We start from the raw sequence: 18019 nt of genomic DNA, 5'->3' as shown, positions 1-18019 counted from the left end.
GTGGCTCAAGCCTGTAATCCCAGCACTTTGGGAGGCCGAGACAGGCGGATCACGAGGTCAGGAGATCGAGACCATCCTGGCTAACACGGTGAAACCCCGTCTCTACTAAAAAATACAAAAAACTAGCCGGGCGAGGTGGCGGGCGCCTGTAGTCCCAGCTACTCGGGAGGCTGAGCCAGGAGAATGGCGTGAACCCGGGGGTGGAGCTTGCAGTGAGCTGAGATCTGGCCACTGCACTCCAGCCTGGGCAATAGAGCGAGACTCCGTCTCAAAAAAAAAAAAAAAACAAAAAACAAATCTGTAATCCCAGCACTTTAGGAGGCCAAGGCAGCGGATTACGAGGTCAGGAGATCAAGACCATCCTGGCTAACATGGTGAAACCCCGTATCTACTAAAAATACAAAAATTAGCTGGGTTTGGTGGTGCGTGCTTGTACTCCCAGCTACTTGGGAGGCTGAGGGAGGAGAATCGCTTGAACCCAGGAGGCAGAGGTTGCAGTGAGCCAAGGTTGCAGTGAGCAGAGATCTCGCCACTGTACTCCAGCCTGGCGACAGAGCGAAAATCTGTCTCAAAACATAAATAAATTAATTAAATTAAATAAAAATATTAAAAGCGCCAGGCACTATGGTTCACGCCTGTAATCCCAACACTTTAGGAGGCCAAGGCAGGCAGATCACCTGAGTTTGGGAGTGAGACTAGCCTGACCAATACGGAGAAACACTATCTCTACTAAAAATACAAAATTAGCCAGGGATGGTGGTCCATGCCTGTAATCCCAGCTACTTGGGAGGCTGAGGCAGGAGAATAGCTTGAACCTGGGAGGCAGAGGTTGTGGTGAGCTGAGATTGCGCCATTGCACTCCAGCCTGGGCAACAAGAGTGAAACTCCGTCTCAAAAAAATAAATAAAATAAAAACATTAAAAGCATAACTGGACAAAACAAAATTTTCCCAGTAGTCTAAAACAAATTGCTTCCATTATAGATCATCAATGTCTTCCTTTATCTTTGATCAGGGAGATATGGTAAGACTGACATATAGTAAGACTGACATGAACCAAAATGTTTCAAAACAACATATATGTGTAAGGGAAACAACTTGTATAACGGCAGCGATGATTTTCTTTTACCCATACTGCTTTTTGCAAGTTTGTTTCCAACAGTTAGTTAAAATATAAAATTAATATTGGAAGCTGGGTGCCGTGGCTCATGCCTGTAATCCCAGCACTTTGGGAGGCCAACGCGGGTGGATCGCCCTTAAATCAAGAGTTTGAGACCAGCCTGACCAATATGGTGAAACCCCATCTCTACTAATACAAAAAAATTAGCCAGGCATGGTGGTGTGTGCCTGTAATCCCAGCTGCTCGGGAGACTGAGGCAGAAGAACTGCTTGAACCCAGGAGATGGAGGTTGCAGTGAGCCAAGATCACGCCACTGCACTCCAGCCCGAGGGACAGAGAGACACACTGTCTCAAAAAATAAAAATAAAAATAAAAATATTGTTGGAATCAACAGAACTAAAAAACAACACAAACATGAACATGAGAATATAAAATACTGAAAAGTACTGATATTTACCAAATATCCACTTACCCTTAAAACTAATATTCCTTCGGTACATATTTGGCTGAATCAAGAGGGTTTCTCTGTTTGAAATGTATCTAAGTAACATCTCTATCCCGGGGAAAACGTGTAAAACCCAAAACACTAATGCTAGCTAGCTACCAAGTACTATTGTTTTAGTCAGCATGACCAAATCTTCCTAAGGAAGTCTGTTACAAACCCTTCAATTTCTCACAGAAGCCTACTGTTAACAGATTTGGATGGCCATACACTTGCAGTATTTTTAGTGATACAAATGCTACATTAAAGTTCCAGGTTCACTCTTCTAGAAAAAAGCGGAGGAGTAGATACAAATAGGTAAACACAGCCAGCAATAAGCAATGTAGAATCAAGAAATGTCTTCAAAAACAAATGTATTTCCCCCCCCACTCCCCGAATTAAGTTAGGTTCCACTCAACTATTCATCATTGCTAAACTGGCAAATGCAAAGACATTGCATTTCTGCCAAAGCATCTTCAGTCTTTCAAAATGAGGTTGTTTGGCCGGGTCCAGTGGCTCATGCCTGTAATCCCAGCACTTTGGGAGGCCGAGGCAGGCAGATCCCAAGGTCAAGAGATCAAGACCATCCTGGCCAACATGGTGAAACCCCGTCTCGACTAAAAACACAAAAATTAACTAGGCATGGTGGCGCGCACCTGTAGTCCCAGCTACTTGGGAGGCTGAGGCAGGAGAATCGCTTGAACCTGGGAGGCGGAAGTTGCAAAGAGCTGAGATCGCGCCACTGCACTCCAGCCTAGCCACAGAGTAAGACTCTGTTTCAAAAAAATAAAATAAAATAAAATGTTGCTTATTTCATTTTGACTGTCTCCCAAGGAAGAAAACACAGAGAATATTGAAGAAGGGATCTATATGTTACTCTATTTTGACTCTACAATATTTCTGTACTGTTTAGAATTTCAACCAATGAAGAAAAACATATAATGCACACATACAAACATACAATGCTCTCTATAAGCCAACTAAAAGCGTTCATGTGTCTCTGGGAATATTATATAATGATTATATTTGCATGCTACGCTACCATATTGTGTCTCCAATTTTCTCTAAACTTATTTTTACCCTTACTGACTAGTTTAAATTATGTGAGTAGATTCCTCAGATTTTTATTTTTATTTTTATTTTAGATGGAGTTTCCCTCTTGTTGCCCAGGCTGGAGTGTAATTATTGCAATTGCAGCTCACCACAACCTCTGCCTCCGGGGTTCAAGCAATTCTCCCACCTCAGCCTCCCAAGTAGCTGGGATTACAGGCATGCACCACCATGCCTGGTTAATTTTGTATTTTTAGTAGAGACAGGGTTTCTCCATATTGGTCAGGCTGGTCTTGAACTCTCGACCTCAGGTGATCCGCCCGCCTCAGCCTCCCAATGTAGTGGGATTACAGGTGTGGCTTTTTTTTTTCTTGAGATGCAGTCTTACTCTGTTGCCCAGGCTGGAGTGCAGTGGCGTGACCTTGGCTCACTACAACCTCCGCCTCCTGGATTCAAGCAATTCTCCTGCCTCAGCCACCTGAGTAGCTGGGATTATAGGTGCATGCTACCACGCCCAGCTAATTTTTGTATTTTTAGTAGAGACAGGGTTTCACCATGTTGGCCAGGCTGGTCTCAAACTCCCGACCTCAGGTGATCTGCCCACCTTGGCCTCCCAAAGTGCTTGGGATTACAGGCATGAGCCACCACGCCCAGCCTCCTCTACTCTCTTAAGAGAACATGAGATACACTGTTTTCTCTAAGAATTCAAAAGGAATCACTAGAAAGATGCACTTCTTACTGAAACTCCTTTTAGTGTTTTAGTCTTAGCACACTCTTCTGTATTCCCATACCCTACAACAGTTAACAATTTTTACAACCTTAATGAACTACTCTATCAAGAAACAAATATTCTGAGAATACTTTTTAGACTTCCTTAAAAAACTAAACAGCGTGGCCGGGCGCAGTGGCTCACGTCTGTAATCCCAGTACTTTGGGAGGCTGAGGCGGGCGGATCACCTGAGGTCAGGAGATCGAGACCAACCTGGCCAACATGGTGAAACCCTGTCTCTACTAAAAAAATATAAAAATTATCCAGATGTGATGGTGGGCGCCTGTAATCCCAGCTACTCTCAGGAGGCTGAGGCAGGAGAACAGCTTGAACCCGAGAGGTGGAGGTTGCAGTGAACTGAGATTGCGCCACTGAACTCCAGCCTAGGCGACAGAACAAGACTGTCTCAAAAAAAAAAAAAAAAAAAAAAAAAAAAAAACAAACAAACAAAAAAAACTAAGCAGCTTTACAAATGCTACACTTAAGACTTAGGCATTTTACTGTATATAAATTTTACTCCTCACCCCTCCAAAAAAAATGGTAATCCAGCTAATGGTAAACATGTTGAAGTGTTTAGAATTAAGTATACTGATGTCTGCAACTTACTTTGAGATAAATGAAAACAAAAGACAGATTAATGGATAGGTAGACAGATTACAAAATATATAGCTTTTTTTTTTTTTTTGAGACGGAGTCTTACTGACTGTCTCTGTTACCTAGACTGGAGTGCAATGGCACGATCTCAGCTCACTGCAACCTCTGCCTCCCGGGTTCAACCGATTCTCCTGCCTCAGCCTTCCGAGTAGCTGGGACTACAGGTGCACACCACCACACCCAACTAATTTTTTATATTTTTAGTGGAGACAGGGTTTCACCTGACCAGGGTCAGGCTGGTCTCAAACTCCCTACCTCATGATCCACCGGCCTCGGCCTCCCAAAGTGCTGGGATTACGGGTGTGAGCCACTCCTCACAGCCCAATTTTTTTTTTGAGACAAGGTCTCACTCTGATGCTCAGTCTGAAGTGCAGTGGTGTGATCACAGCTCACTGCAGCCTTGATTTTCTAGGCTCAAGTGATCCTCCCACCTCAGCCTCCCAGGCAGTGGGGACCACAGATGTGCACCACCGCGACCAGCTAATTTTTTTTTTTTTTTCTGTAGAGAAGGGGCCCTCACTATGTTGCCTAGGCTGGATATAACAAATATTTATTGTAGAAACTAGGTGTTAGATATATGGGTGTTCACTACAATTCTTTCAACCTTTCTGTGCTTAAAATTTTTTTATAATAAAATGGAGGAGGAAACATTAAGAATTCCAGCCCTTGACAGCTAGGAACACTCTGCAGCTTGATGTACTCACATCATTTATGAATAATTGTAACTTTAAGTCAGCAAAAATTACACTGAAATACAAAAGCCATGTATGAGCCAGGCGTGGTGGCTCAAGCCTGTAATCCCAGCACTTTTGGAGGCAGGAGGATTGCCTGAGCTCAGGAGTTCAAGACCAGCCCCATTTTACACCTGAAGCAACTCAGGCACAGAGAAATTAACTAATTTGCTAAAGGTCAAAAAGCAACATTAGGATTCCACAAAGTTCTAACTAAAGCCCACCTTCTGTTTTTGTGAACAGAGGTGAGGCCACAAAGGAGTCAAAATATAAGGAAGGCATTATTACCATGTGTTTTAGAGAAAGATTTTGAAAATTGTCAGCGGTCACAAGGTAGGTCAGTGATGATGCTGTAAAGAAAACCAAATTGTCCTTGGAACCAATTTCTGCTAGGTTATACCATCAAAAGGGTAACAGATTAATCAGTTGAATTTCCACTAAAACATCAGTTAAAAGACAGGAATCGGCCGGGCGCGGTGGCTCAAGCCTGTAATCCCAGCACTTTGGGAGGCCGAGATGGGCGGATCACGAGGTCAGGAGATCGAGACCATCCTGGCTAACACGGTGAAACCCCGTCTCTATTAAGAAATACAAAAAACTAGCCAGGCGAGGTGGCGGGCGCCTGTAGTCCCAGCTACTCGGGAGGCTGAGGCCGGAGAATGGCGTAAACCCGGGAGGCGGAGCTTGCAGTGAGCTGAGATCCGGCCACTGCACTCCAGCCTGGGTGACAGAGCAAGACTCCGTCTCAAAAAAAAAAAAAAAAAAAAAAAAAAAAGACAGGAATCTTTTGTAAATTATTAAAACAGTGCCAAGTAGGAAATGAATAAATGTACAGATTTGGGGACTCAGTGGACAACACAAATAGGATAACCTAGGCAAGTAACTTTAATACAAACGAAACTTTGTAATTTCTTAAGTCTTCAACCAGGTCCCATAGAGTCTAAAGCACTAATACCAATATGATTTTTAAAAATTTTAAACTAAGCAACAGAAACAGCTAAACATGCTCTGGGAACTAGTATCAACTCCATCCACTCACTAAGCAGAAGCCTTTGACATTTCTCACTTACAAGCTTACAACTGAAGACCCCACCACTGGAAGTACCTACCTTTAGGGGTTTGAGGCCTATGTACTCTTCACTTTTCGTTCTGGGTTAAGGGGAGACAGATTCACACACTGCAACGACTAGCCAACAGCAAAGTGTTCTAATCAATGATGAACACTGCAGGCTTCCACACAATGTTAACACGCTGAATGCCAATTCCTCGCAACCCACCCTAAATGAGGAAGGACTGTTAGACAAATAGCTCACCTGGGGAGTGGACTCCGACTCAGGGACCGCTTGCTCAGGAAAGGGCTGCTGGACCGCCTTCGACCATAGGGGCTGGGCGATCGCCCGCTGTAAGAGCCGCTCCTTTCGTAGCTGGACGACCGTCTCCTGCTATAGGGACTGACAGACCTCTGTCGCCTACTGTAGGGGCTCGGTGACCGGGTGCTTGACTGGTAGGCCGAAGGCTCTTTGTAAGGGGGGCTGATCGACTGCCTTCTCGAGGTACTTCCAGGACTTTTCTTGTAGGAGTCATAATTGCTCGAGGTATGAGATCTTGGGGGACTAAGGTCATAATCTTGGCCATAAGAAGCTCCCGAGGGGCTATCATCTTGTTTGGAGCTGTCAGACCACTTCCTGTGGGGGCTCCTGGATCTCCGTTTGGGGCTGTCCACTGTTTTGTAACTTTTGGGTGTTTCCCTTTTTCGATGACTTTTACTCCGGTCTTTGTGCCCAGACTTCAGCTCCCGTTCTTTCCTGGTCTTCTCCTTGTGGAGCTTGGATGACCTGGATTCCTTGCTGCTGCTTTTGGCTACCTGCGCCTTCCCATAGTCATCAGTCTCCTCATTCGAACGCTTTGAACTTCCCGATATCCGGTCCTTCATCGATCCCGACTTGCTGGAGACTTCCTGGCTTTTTTCTTTTTCGGTCTGTTTAGCTTTTAGTAAGTCCCGGGAACGCCTGTGCTGGTGGTGACGATGTTTGTGCAGGCGGTCGCTCCGATCTGATCCACGACGTTCGTCGTTCTCCCTTCTGTCTAGTTTGAAGGCCATGTCATCGGAGAAGGTGTCGGAATCAGAGCTGATATCATCATACTCCACCAAAGGTTTGATAACCGTGCCCAGGGATGCTGCTTCGGGGGTCACCAACCCCATGTCTTTGGAGTGTTTGGACTTATGCCGCTTGTGCTTCGACACCAAGCGGTGACGCTCTCTGCTGTTAGAGCTGCCGCCTCCCGATGACGGCTGCAAAGTTCCAGAAGCTCCTCCACTCCCGTCCTTCTTGCCCCCATGTCTCTCTGAATTGGGCATTCCCTTTCCCCTGACCTGAAGAAGGGAAAAAAGTTCCCCAGCACTCCAAAAAGCAACCCCCACCCTCCCCCCCAACCCCAACTCCACGCCCACCAAAGCGCCCCAGGAAGGGGGTGGGGAGGGCAGGGACCGTAGCCCAGACTCCTCCTCCCTCCCGACGCCTCAGCACCCTCCTACATGAGGTGGGGGGTGAAGGAGCGAGGGAAGAAATGAGAGTTCCTCGGCAGTGGAGTTGCGAGACAACGGGGAGCTGCTCAAGTCTGTTTCCTTTTCTCCCCGCGCCGAGCCAGTCCTCAGGCCCGGGCGCCAGGGAGGTCGAGGAAGTGAGAAGCCGACGGCCCGGGGCTGTGGGGCCGACTCCGGCTCTGGGGCCCTGCGAGGACTACGCGGGCCCTTCCCCTACCCGGTAGCCCGGTTCAGGGCGGCTTCCTGTCGCCGGGATCCCGCGGCCTAGGTGCCTCACGCCCCCTTTGTCCCTCGTTCCTGAGGGAGCCCCTTTTCTTGCCTCCGTTTCACCTCCACACCACACACACACTCTCCCTCACACAGACTCAGTCACACACTAGATTAAACCGAAACGGCACTTAGAGGAGGGGGGAGGGGCAATCCCAGAAATCGTCGCGAAAGTCCAGTAGCCTCTCGCGATGTTTCATGCTTTGCTTTCACCTCATTCCGCTGCTTCATCAAACAACGCGAGATCAGGTCCCAAACTAGAAACGCGTTTCACCTGACTCTCGCGATGAGCTCTCTCTCCCCATTTGAACAAAGCTTTATTGAAACGGAACAAACCGAGTTTTTTTTTTTAACCAAAACTTTATCGATAAGTGATTAAACAAACACGCCCAGGCTCCCTGACAAACTAATTTTAACTTCCTTTTTAACAAATCTTTTAACTACCAGGATGACTCTGTTTTTTGTTTTTTGTTTTCTTTTGAGACGGAGTCTCGCTCTGTCGCCCAGCCTGGAGTGTTAGTGGCGCGATCTCGGCTCACTGCAACCTCTACCTCCCAGGTTCAAGCGATTCTCCTGCCTCAGCCTCCCGAGTAGCCGGCATTACAGGAGCCCGCCACCATGCCCGGCTAACTTTTGTGTTTTTAGTAGAGACAGGGTTTCACCATGTTGGCCAGGCTGGTCTCGACCTCCTGACCTCAAGTGATCTTCCCGCCTCGGCCTTCCAAAGTACTAGGATTACAGGCGTGAACCGCCGCGCCCGGGCGTTTTGTTTGTTTGTTTGAAACACGGTCTCTCTCTGTTGCCCAGACTGGAGTGCAGTGGCGCGATCTTGGCTCACTGCAGCCTCCATCTCCGGGGCTCAAGCAATCATCCCACCTCAGCCTGCCGAGTACTTGGAACTATAGAGTCGCGCCACCACGCCGTGCTAATTTGTTTCTATTTTTCGTAGTGCTGGGGTTTCGCCATGTTGCCCAGGCTAGTCTCGAACTCCTAGACTCAAGCGATCCTTGGTCTTGAACTCCTAGACTGAAACAATCTGCCCACCTGGTCCTCCCAAAGTGCTGGGATTACAGGCTTGAGCCGCTGCACCCGGCTGAGATTATTTTTTACAGAGCAAAAGACAAATGTGGGGACATTTCAACCCAAGTCCCTGAGTGTTTTAACAGTGCTTCCAACATATAGGGTGTGTGCTACGTGCCAAGCATTTTACATACATTATCTCTAATTTTCACAAGTATCCTGCAAAACACGAGACTTTCATCCCCATTTTATAGAAAAGGAATCCCAGCCTCAGGGAAGTTGAATCATTTAGTCCAACAAGTGCCACAGTTAACATTCAAATTCATGTCTTTTTGAGACTAAAGCACAAGTTCTTCCATCCTATGGCGCTATCTCCTCACCAATCTTTGCTTCAAATCTCAGAACCTAAAAGCTCATCCCATCTTGAGATCCTCCCATGGCTGTTATTGGATAATTTAGCCTTTCATTCTCATATGAAAGATTATAATATGAACAAGAAAAGCATAGTATTAATTAACAAGAAAATAACATTCTCTTACACTGGCCCCTCATTTATTACTTTTAAAAATTTTACGTACCTTAAGTCATTCCATCTTCACAACAGTCCTCTGAAATAGGTCGTGTAAGTGAGAAAACTAAGGCATGGAGAAGTGAAGGGGGTTGTCCAAAACTGAGAAGTTCAGTTGGTAAATTCAGGACCAGAAAACATTCTGAATTAAGGTAAACTCCATTCTCAAAAATCACTCTCTTGGCCGGGCGAGGTGGCTCAAGCCTGTAATCCCAGCACTTTGGGAAGCCGAGATGGGCGGATCACAAGGTCAGGAGATCGAGACCATCCTGGCTAACACGGTGAAACCCCGTCTCTACTAAAAAAAAAAAAAAAAAAACTGGCTGGGCGTGGTGGCGGCCGCCTGTAGTCCCAGCTACTCGGGAGGCTGAGGCAGGAGAATGGCGTAAACCCAGGAGGCGGAGCTTGCAGTGACCTGAGATCCGGCCACTGCACTCCAGCCTGGGCGACAGAGCAAGACTCCGTCTCAAAAAAAAAAAAAAAAAAAAAAAAATCACTCTCTTTAAATGTTCTTGTTCCTTTTGCTCACAGGGCTATCCAAAACATTTTTTTAAAAAAACCTAAGAGTGTGTGTGTGTGTGTGTGTGTGTGTGTGTGTGTGTGTGTGTGAGAAGGGTCTCACTCTGTCACCCAGGCTGGAGTGCAGAGGCACAATCATAACTCACTGTAGCCTTCACCTCATGGGCTCAGGTGATCCTCCCACCTCAGCCTCCTGAGTAGCTGAGACTACAGATGCAGGCCGCCAGCCCAGTTAATTTTAATTTTAATTTTTTTGTAGAGATGGAGGGCTCGCTATGTTGCCCAGTCTGACCTCAGACACCTGGGCTCAAGCAATTCGTCCACTTTGGCCCCCAAAGTGTTAGGATTACAGGCGTGAGCCACCATGCCCTAAATTATTGAGTCCATAAATACTGGTTCTAAAATAAAAAGATCAGGCTGGGCACAGTGGCTCACTCCTGTAATCCCAGCACTTTGGGAGGCCAAGGCGGGCAGATCACAAGGTCAAGAGATGGAGACCATCCTGGCCAACATGGTGAAACCCCGTCTCTACTAAAAACACAAAAATTAACTGGGCTTGGTGGCGCACGCCTGTAGTCCCAGCTACTCCTGCGACTGAGGCAGGAGAATTGCTTGAACCCAGGAGGCAGAGGTTGCAGCAAGCCGAGCCATTGCACTGCAGCCTGGCAACAGAGCAAAACTCCAGCTCAAAATAAATAAATAAATAATAATAAAACTTAAAAAAATAAAAAGACCAAGTTTTCCGTGACAACTTTTTGATCTTCTATGGAAGTAAAAATGCTATCAAGAAAAAAAAGTGGGCCGGGCGCGGTGGCTCAAGCCTGTAATCCCAGCACTTTGGGAGGCCGAGACGGGCGGATCACGAGGTCAGGAGATCGAGACCATCCTGGCTAACACGGTGAAACCCCGTCTCTACTAAAAAATACAAAAAACTAGCCGGGCGAGGTGGCGGGCGCCTGTAGTCCCAGCTACTCGGGAGGCTGAGGCCGGAGAATGGCGCAAACCCGGGAGGTGGAGCTGGCAGTGAGCTGAGATCCGGCCACTGCACTCCAGCCTGGGTGACAAAGCGAGACTCCGTCTCAAAAAAAAAAAAAAAAAAAAAAAAAAAAAAAAAAGGCTGGGAGCGGTGGCTCATGCCTGTAATCCCAGCACTTTGGGAGGCCAAGAGGGGAGGATCATTTGAGGTCAGGAGTTTAAGGCCAGACTGGCCAATGCAGTGAAACCCTGTCTCTACTAAAAATATAAAAATGGGCCGGGTGCGCTGGCTCACTCCTGTAATCCCAGCACTTTGGGAGGCGGAGGCGGGCAGATCACGAGGTCAGGAGATTGAGGCCATCCTGGCTAACACGGTAAAACCCCGTCTCTACTAAAATTACAAACAAATGGCCAGGCGCAGTGGCTCAAGCCTATAATCCCAGCACTTTGGGAGGCCGAGACGGGTGGATCACGCGGATCACGAGGTCACAAGATCAAGACCATCCTGGCTAACACGGTGAAACCCCGTCTCTACTTAAAAATACAAAAAAATTAGCCGGGTGAGGTGGCGGGGGCCTGTAGTCCCAGCTACCCGGGAGGCTGAGGCAGGAGAATGGCGTGAACCCGGAAGGCGGAGCTTGCAGTAAACTGGGATCCGGCCACTGCACTGCAGCCTGGGCGACAGAGCCAGACTCCGTCTCAAAAAAAAGGAAAAAAAACAAAAAAATTAGCCAGGCGTGGTATCGGGTGCCTGTAGTCCCAGTCACTCAGGAGGCTGAGGCAGGAGAATGGCGGGAACCCAGGAGGTGGAGCTTGCAGTGAGCGGAGATCACGCCACTGCACTCCAGCCTGGGCAACAGAGCAAGACTCGTCTGGAAAAAAAAAAACAAAAACAAAAACCAATTAGAGGCCAAGCACGGTAGCTAATGAATGTAATCCCAGCACTTTGGGAAGCCAAAGTGGGCAGATAACTTGAGGTCAGGTGTTCGAGACCAGCCTGGCCAAAATAGTGAAATCCTGTCTCTACTAAAAATACAAAAATTAGCCAGGCGTGGTGGTGCTTGCCTGTAATCACAGATAGTCAAGAGGCTGAGACAGGAGATTCGCTTGAACCCAGAATGCGTAAGTTGCCATGAACCAAGATCGTGCCACTGCGTTCCAGCCTGGGTGACAGAGTAACACTCTTTGTTTCCAAAAAAAAAAAAAAATATATATATATATATATATTTTTATATATATGTACAAAAAAAAAAAAATTAGCCGGGCATGGTGGCACGCACCTGTAATTCCAGCTACTCAGGAGGCTGAGGCATGAGAATCACTAGAACCTGGGAGGCAGAGGTTGCAGTGAACTAAGATTGCGCCATTGCATTCCAACCTGGGTGACAGAGTGAGAATCAATCTTAAAAAAAAAAAAAAAAGTGGCTAACAAAAAGAAAAATGGGCTGAGTGTGGTGGCTGACACCTATAAAACCAACAATTTGGGAGGCCAACATGGGAGGATTTCGTGAGCCCAGAAATTGGAGACCAGTCTGGGCAACATGTTGAGACCTCTGTCTCTCCAAAAAAAATACAAGAAATGACAGGCCAGGTTCGGTGGCTCATGCTTGTAATCCCAGCAATTTGGGAGGCTGAGGCAGGCAAATTGCCTGAGTTCAGGAGTTCGAGACCAACCTGGGCAACACGGTAAAACCCCATTTCTACTAAAATACAAAAGAAATTAGCCGGGTGTGGCAGTGTGCGCCTGTATTCCCAGCTACTCAGGAGGCTGACGCGGGAGAATTGCTTGAACCCGGGAGGCAGAGGTTGCAGTAAGCCAAGATTACACCACTGTACTCCAGCCTGGGCAACAGAGCAAGACTCCATCCCTACAAAAAATAAACAAACAAAAGCAAGAAATTAACCAGGCATGGTGGTGCTTGCCTGTAGTCCTACCTACTCTGAGGCTGAGATGGGAGGATCACTTGAGCCCAGGAGGTCAAGGCTGCAATGAGCCATGATCATGCCACTGCACTCCAGCCTGGATAATAGAACAAGAAACTGCCTCAAAAAAGAAAAGAAAAAAGAAAAACACTGGCCGAGCATGGAGGCTCAAGCCTGTAATCCCAGTACTTTGGGAGGCCGAGGCAGGCAGATCACCTGAGGTCAGGAGTTCAAGACCAGCCGGACCAACATGGAGAAACCCCGTCTCTACTAAAAATACAAAAATTAGCCCAGTGTGGTGGCACACGCCTGTAATCCCAGCTACTCAGGAGGCTGAGGCAGGAGAATTACTTGAACCTGGGAGGTGGAGGTTGCGGTGAACTGAGATGGTGCCATTGCACTCAGCCTGGGCAACAAGAGCGAAACTGTCTCAAAAAAAAAAAAAAGGAAAGAAAGAAAAACACAAGTACTGGAACTCAGTTGTGAACACTCCTTATTCACTGCTATAGGACGATAGGAGGCCCTGGATATAAAAGTCCTCACCAATTTATTTTCTTGAGACAAGGCCTTGCTCTGTTGCCCAGGCTGGAGTATAGTGGTATGACCATGACACACTGCAGTCTTTTTTTTTTTTTTTTTGAAGATAAAGTCTCGCTTTTGTCCCCCAGGCTGGAGTGCAATGGCACGATCCAGGCTCCCTGCAAGCTCCGCCTCTTGGGTTCAAGCGATTCTCCTGCCTCAGCCTCCCGAGTAGCTGGGATTACAGGCGCCTGCCACCATGCCCAGCTCATTTTTATATTTTTAGTAGAGATGGGGTTTTGCCATGTTGGCTAGGCTGGTCTCGAACTCCTGACCTCAGGTGATCCACCCACCTTGGCCTCCGAAAGTGCTGGGATTATAGGTGTGAACCACCGCGCCCGGCTGACACACTGCTGTCTTTACCTTCTGAGCTCAAGCAATCCTCCAGCCTCAACCTCTCCTGGCTGGGATTACAGGCATGAGCCACAGAGCTTGGCTAATTTTTTTTTTATTTTTTGTAAAGATGGGGTCTTGCTATGTTGCCCAGGTTGCTCTTGAAGTCCTCAGCTCAAGGGATCCTCCCACCTTGGCCTCCCAAGATGCTTGGAATAGAGGCATGAGCCACTGTGTTTGGCCTTGAATGTTTTACATGATGACAGATGGCATGAGACTTCCTGGGCTGATTAAATGTAGTGACTGGTCAGCCATAGTAAGCATTGGCATGGGTTTGTTGTCATGAGTTCAACAAAATTCACCCTGATTTTTCTGTCTTTTAAATGAGATCAAGTTTTTTATTTGTTTGTTTGAGATGGAGTCTTGCTCTGTTGCTAGGCTGGAGTGCAATGGCACTATCTCAACAATGGCTCACTGCAACCTCTGCCTCCTGGGTTCAAGCAATTCTCTGCCTCTGCCTTCTGAGTAGCTGGGATTACAGGCATCTGCCACCACGCTCAGCTGATTTTTTAAAATTTTTAGTAGAGACGTGGTTTCACCATCTTGGCCAGGCTGGTTTGAACTCCTGACCTCGTGATCCCTCTGCCTCAGACTCCCAAAGTGCTGGGATTATAGGTGCGAGCCACCGCACCCAGCCAAGACCAAGTTTTTAACTCACAATGTACCCACAGCTGGGCGCGGTGGCTCACGCCTGTAATCCCAGCACTTTGGGAGGCCAAGGCAGGCGGATCATGAGGTCAGGAGATCGACACCATCCTGGCTAACACGGTGAAACCCTGTCTCTACTAAAAATACAAAAAATTAGCCGGGCGTGGTGGTGCGTGCCTGTAGCCCCAGCTACTCGGAGGCTGAGGCAGGAGAATGGCGTGAACCCAGGAGGCGGAGCTTGCAGTGAGCCAAGATGGTGCCACTGCACTCCAGCCTGGGCGACAAAGCAAGACTCCACCTCAAAAAAAAAAAAAAACACACAATGTACCCACAGTGGAATGGAAAAGTGAAGACGACAGAAGGCATGGTGATGTGTCAAAATATGGAAGAATTAAATTGATTATCCAGATTAAACACCAGCAGAAACTTTTCTTTTTTTCTTTTCTTTTCTTTTCTTTTTCTTTTTTTTGAGATGGAGTCTCGCTCTGTCACCCAGGTTGGAGTGCAGTGGTGCGATCTTGGCTCACTGCAAGCTCTGTCTCCCAGGTTCACACCATTCTCCTGCCTCAGCCTCCTGAATGGCTGGGATTACAGGCGCCCGCCACTATGCCCAGCTAATTGTTTCTATTTGTAGTAGAGGCAGGGTTTCACTGTGTTGGCCAGGATGGTCTCGATCTCCTGACCTCATGATCTGCTCTCCTTGGCCTCCCAAAGTGCTGGTATTACAGGCGTGAGCCACTGCGCCTGGCCAAAACTTTTAAAATTCTCTGTTACTGCCTCTTGAAGCCAATTAGAGACCACAAAGGAATGAATGAATGAAGCTTTATCACTGAAACTTTGCACTTACAATATCTTGTATTTCTATAGCACTTGAAAATTTTTCATGGAACTCTTAATCCCGTCAATAAATTTCAATTGAATAAACTAATGAAATTACGTTATTATTATTATTTTTATTTATTTTTTTGAGACGAAGTCTCCCTCTGTCGCCCAGGCTGGAGTGCAGTGGCATGATTACAGGCGTGAGCCACTGCACCGGGCCTATTATTATTATGATGATTATTGAGACAGTTTCAATCTGTGGCCTAGGCTGGAGTGCAGTGGCAGGATCTTGGCTAACTGCAACCTCCACCTCCTGGGTTCAAGCAATTCTCCTGCCTCAGCCTTCCAAGTAGCTGGGATTACAGGCGCACACCACTATGCCTAGCTATTTTTTTTTTTTTTTTTTTTGAGACGGAGTCTCGCTGTGTCGTCCAGGCTGGGGTGCAGTGGCGTGATCTCAGCTCACTGCAAGCTCCGCCTCCTGGGTTCATGCCATTCTCCTGCCTCAGCCTCTGAGTAGCTGGGACTACAGGCGCCCGCCACCACGCCCGGCTAGTTTTTTGTATTTTTAGTAGAGACGGGGTTTCACCATGTTAGCCAGGGATGGTCTCGATCTCCTGACCTCGTGATCCACCCGCCTCGGCCTCCCAAAGTGCTGGGATTACAGGCTTGAGCCACCGCGCTCGGCTATCTAGGTATTTTTTTTGTATTATTTTGTATTTTGTATTATTAGTAGAGACAGGGTTTAGCCATGTTGGCCAGGCTGGTCTCAAACTCCTGACCTTAAGTGATTCACCCACCTCAGCCTCCCAAAGGACTGGGATTATAGGCGTGAGCCACTGCGCCCCTACCTATGTTATTATTATTGACATCTAATATAGGTTAAACTGAGACTCACAAGGAATTAGATAGGACCATGTTTATACTTAAGTGTAAGAAGTGCCTGAAGCCGGAACACCTCATTTCTACATCCTAAACCAGTACTTTCTATTGAACTGCACTTCCTCTTTCTTTCATTTCTTTTTTTCTCTTTCTTTCTCTCTCTCTTTCTTTCTCTTTCAACCCTCCCTCCCTCCTTCCTCTCTTTCTTTCCCTTTCTTTCTTCTTTCTTTCCTCCCCTCCTCTCCCCCCTTCTCCCTTTCCTTCCTCCCTCCCTCCCTTTTTTCGTTTTTTCTTTCTTTTCTTTCTTTCTTTCTCTTTCTTTCTTTCTTTCTTTCTTTCTTTCTTTCTTTCTTTCTTTCTTTCTTTCTTTCTTTCTTTCTTTCTTTCTTTCTTTTCTTTCTTTCTTTTCTTTCTTTCTTTCTTTCTTTCTTTCTTTCTTTCTCTCTTTCTTTCTTTCTTTCATCCTTTCTTCCTTTCTTTCTTTCTTATAATCTCCCTAACATGGTATTCCTCATTTTGGTGAATAAAATTCTGCACCAGAAAATCTCTGTATCTAAATTTTTAAATACAATATCTACTGTAAACTGCAGGTATTGATCCAATAACTGGTGAGAATAGTGCTTTTGTAAAATAAGGGTTGCTTCATTCTACAGAAAAACTTTGAACTCAGAAATTCCAGGACTGCTCCATTTGCTTTATTTGCATAACCTTCAAGGGCAGAGAGTCAGGGCAACTCTGTGAACCCCAAGTGATCAGTCAGGCGGTGGCAATACTTTGCCTGTAAATCTACTAAAACAAGTCAGAAAGTTTCTATTTATGCTGTGCACAAGAAGAGACATTTAACTAAAGTTTCAATAGCTCTCTTTCCCCACAAACCAATTTGTTAGTTTAGATTTTAGATTTAAAGAGTCCTTTGGGCCGGACACGGTGGCTCATGCCTGTAATCCTAACACTTGGGGAGGCCGGCGTGGGTGGATTGCCTGAGCTCAGGAGTTCGAGACCAGCCTGGGCAACATGGTGAAACTCCGTCTCTACTAAAATACAAAAAAATTAGCCAGGTGTAGCGGTGTACACCTGTAGTCTCAGCTACTTGGGAGGCTGAGGCAGAATTGCTTGAACCTGGGAGGCAGGGGTTGCAGTGAGCTGAGATTGTGCCACTGCACTCCAGCCCAGATGACAGAGCGAGACTCTGTCACCAAAAAAAAAAAAAAAAAAAAAGAGTCCTTTGGATCCTCCTTCAAAGCTTAGTCACTTACAATTTGCCCACTGTACCCATTTTGCCATATATAAATACTGTTCCTATATGTACCTTGAATACTTTTCTTGTTTTTTTTTTTTTTTTTTTTTTTTTTTGAGATGGAGTCTTGCTCTGTCACCCAGGCTGGAGTGCAGTGGCCGGATCTCAGTTCACTGCAAGCTCCGCCTCCCGGGTTCACGCCATTCTCCTGCCTCAGCCTCCCGAGTAGCTGGGACTACAGGCGCCCGCCACCTCGCCCGGCTAGTTTTTTGTATTTTTTTTAGTAGAGACGGGGTTTCACCGTGTTAGCCAGGATGGTCTCGATCTCCTGACCTTGTGATCCGCCCGTCTCGGCCTCCCAAAGTGCTGGGATTACAGGCGTGAGCCACCGCGCCCGGCCACTTTTCTTATTTAATGACATTGCTTTTTTTTTTTTTGAGACGGAGTCTTGCTCTTGTTGTCCAGACTGAAGTGCAATGGCACGATCTTGGCTCACTGCAACCTCCACCTCCCGGATTGAAGCGATTCTCCTGCCTCAGCCTCCCCAGTAGCTGGGATTACAGGCATGTGTCACCACACTGGGCTAATTTTTTGTATTTTTAGTAGAGATGGGGTTTCACCATTTTGGCCAGGCTGGTCTCGACCTCCTAACCTCAAGTGCCCGCCTCAGCCTCCCAAAGGACATTGCTCTGTTATCTTCTAGAGTAGAACTTTTCCAATGGTGTGTTTCATCTGCATTTTCAGATGACAAATAACTTCTCATTCGATTGTGTAACCAGAAGTTAGTAAAGCTTATTTATAAGCTTTATAAAGTTAAAAATGTACTAGCAACACTTAG

At 46.7% G+C, this 18019-nt stretch overlaps 1 protein-coding gene across 18 annotated transcripts in view; it reads right to left on the bottom strand.

Annotated features, from left to right (window-relative positions):
- CDK12 (cyclin dependent kinase 12) overlaps nt 1–7777 on the bottom strand; it is a 110528-nt gene extending 102751 nt beyond the window's left edge. For 16 of the 18 annotated variants that reach the window (XR_007720090.1, XR_007720093.1, XR_007720094.1 and 13 more), the window contains exon 1: nt 6117–7222. Coding sequence is in view for 3 of the 18 variants with exons in the window: in XM_050762538.1 (XP_050618495.1) it covers nt 6117–7162 (1046 nt within the window). In the remaining 15 variants the exon portion in view is untranslated. Of the gene's footprint in view, nt 1–6116 lie in introns of all 18 variants that reach the window. The other 2 variants (XM_050762537.1, XM_050762539.1) reach the window with 2 other exon arrangements.
- Between the last annotated feature and the right edge of the window lie 10242 nt (nt 7778–18019).

Source organism: Macaca thibetana, chromosome 16 (genome assembly GCF_024542745.1).
Source record: "Macaca thibetana thibetana isolate TM-01 chromosome 16, ASM2454274v1, whole genome shotgun sequence".
NCBI classification, from domain to species: domain Eukaryota; kingdom Metazoa; phylum Chordata; class Mammalia; order Primates; family Cercopithecidae; genus Macaca; species Macaca thibetana.
This window is presented reverse-complemented; position numbering and strand designations above follow the sequence as displayed.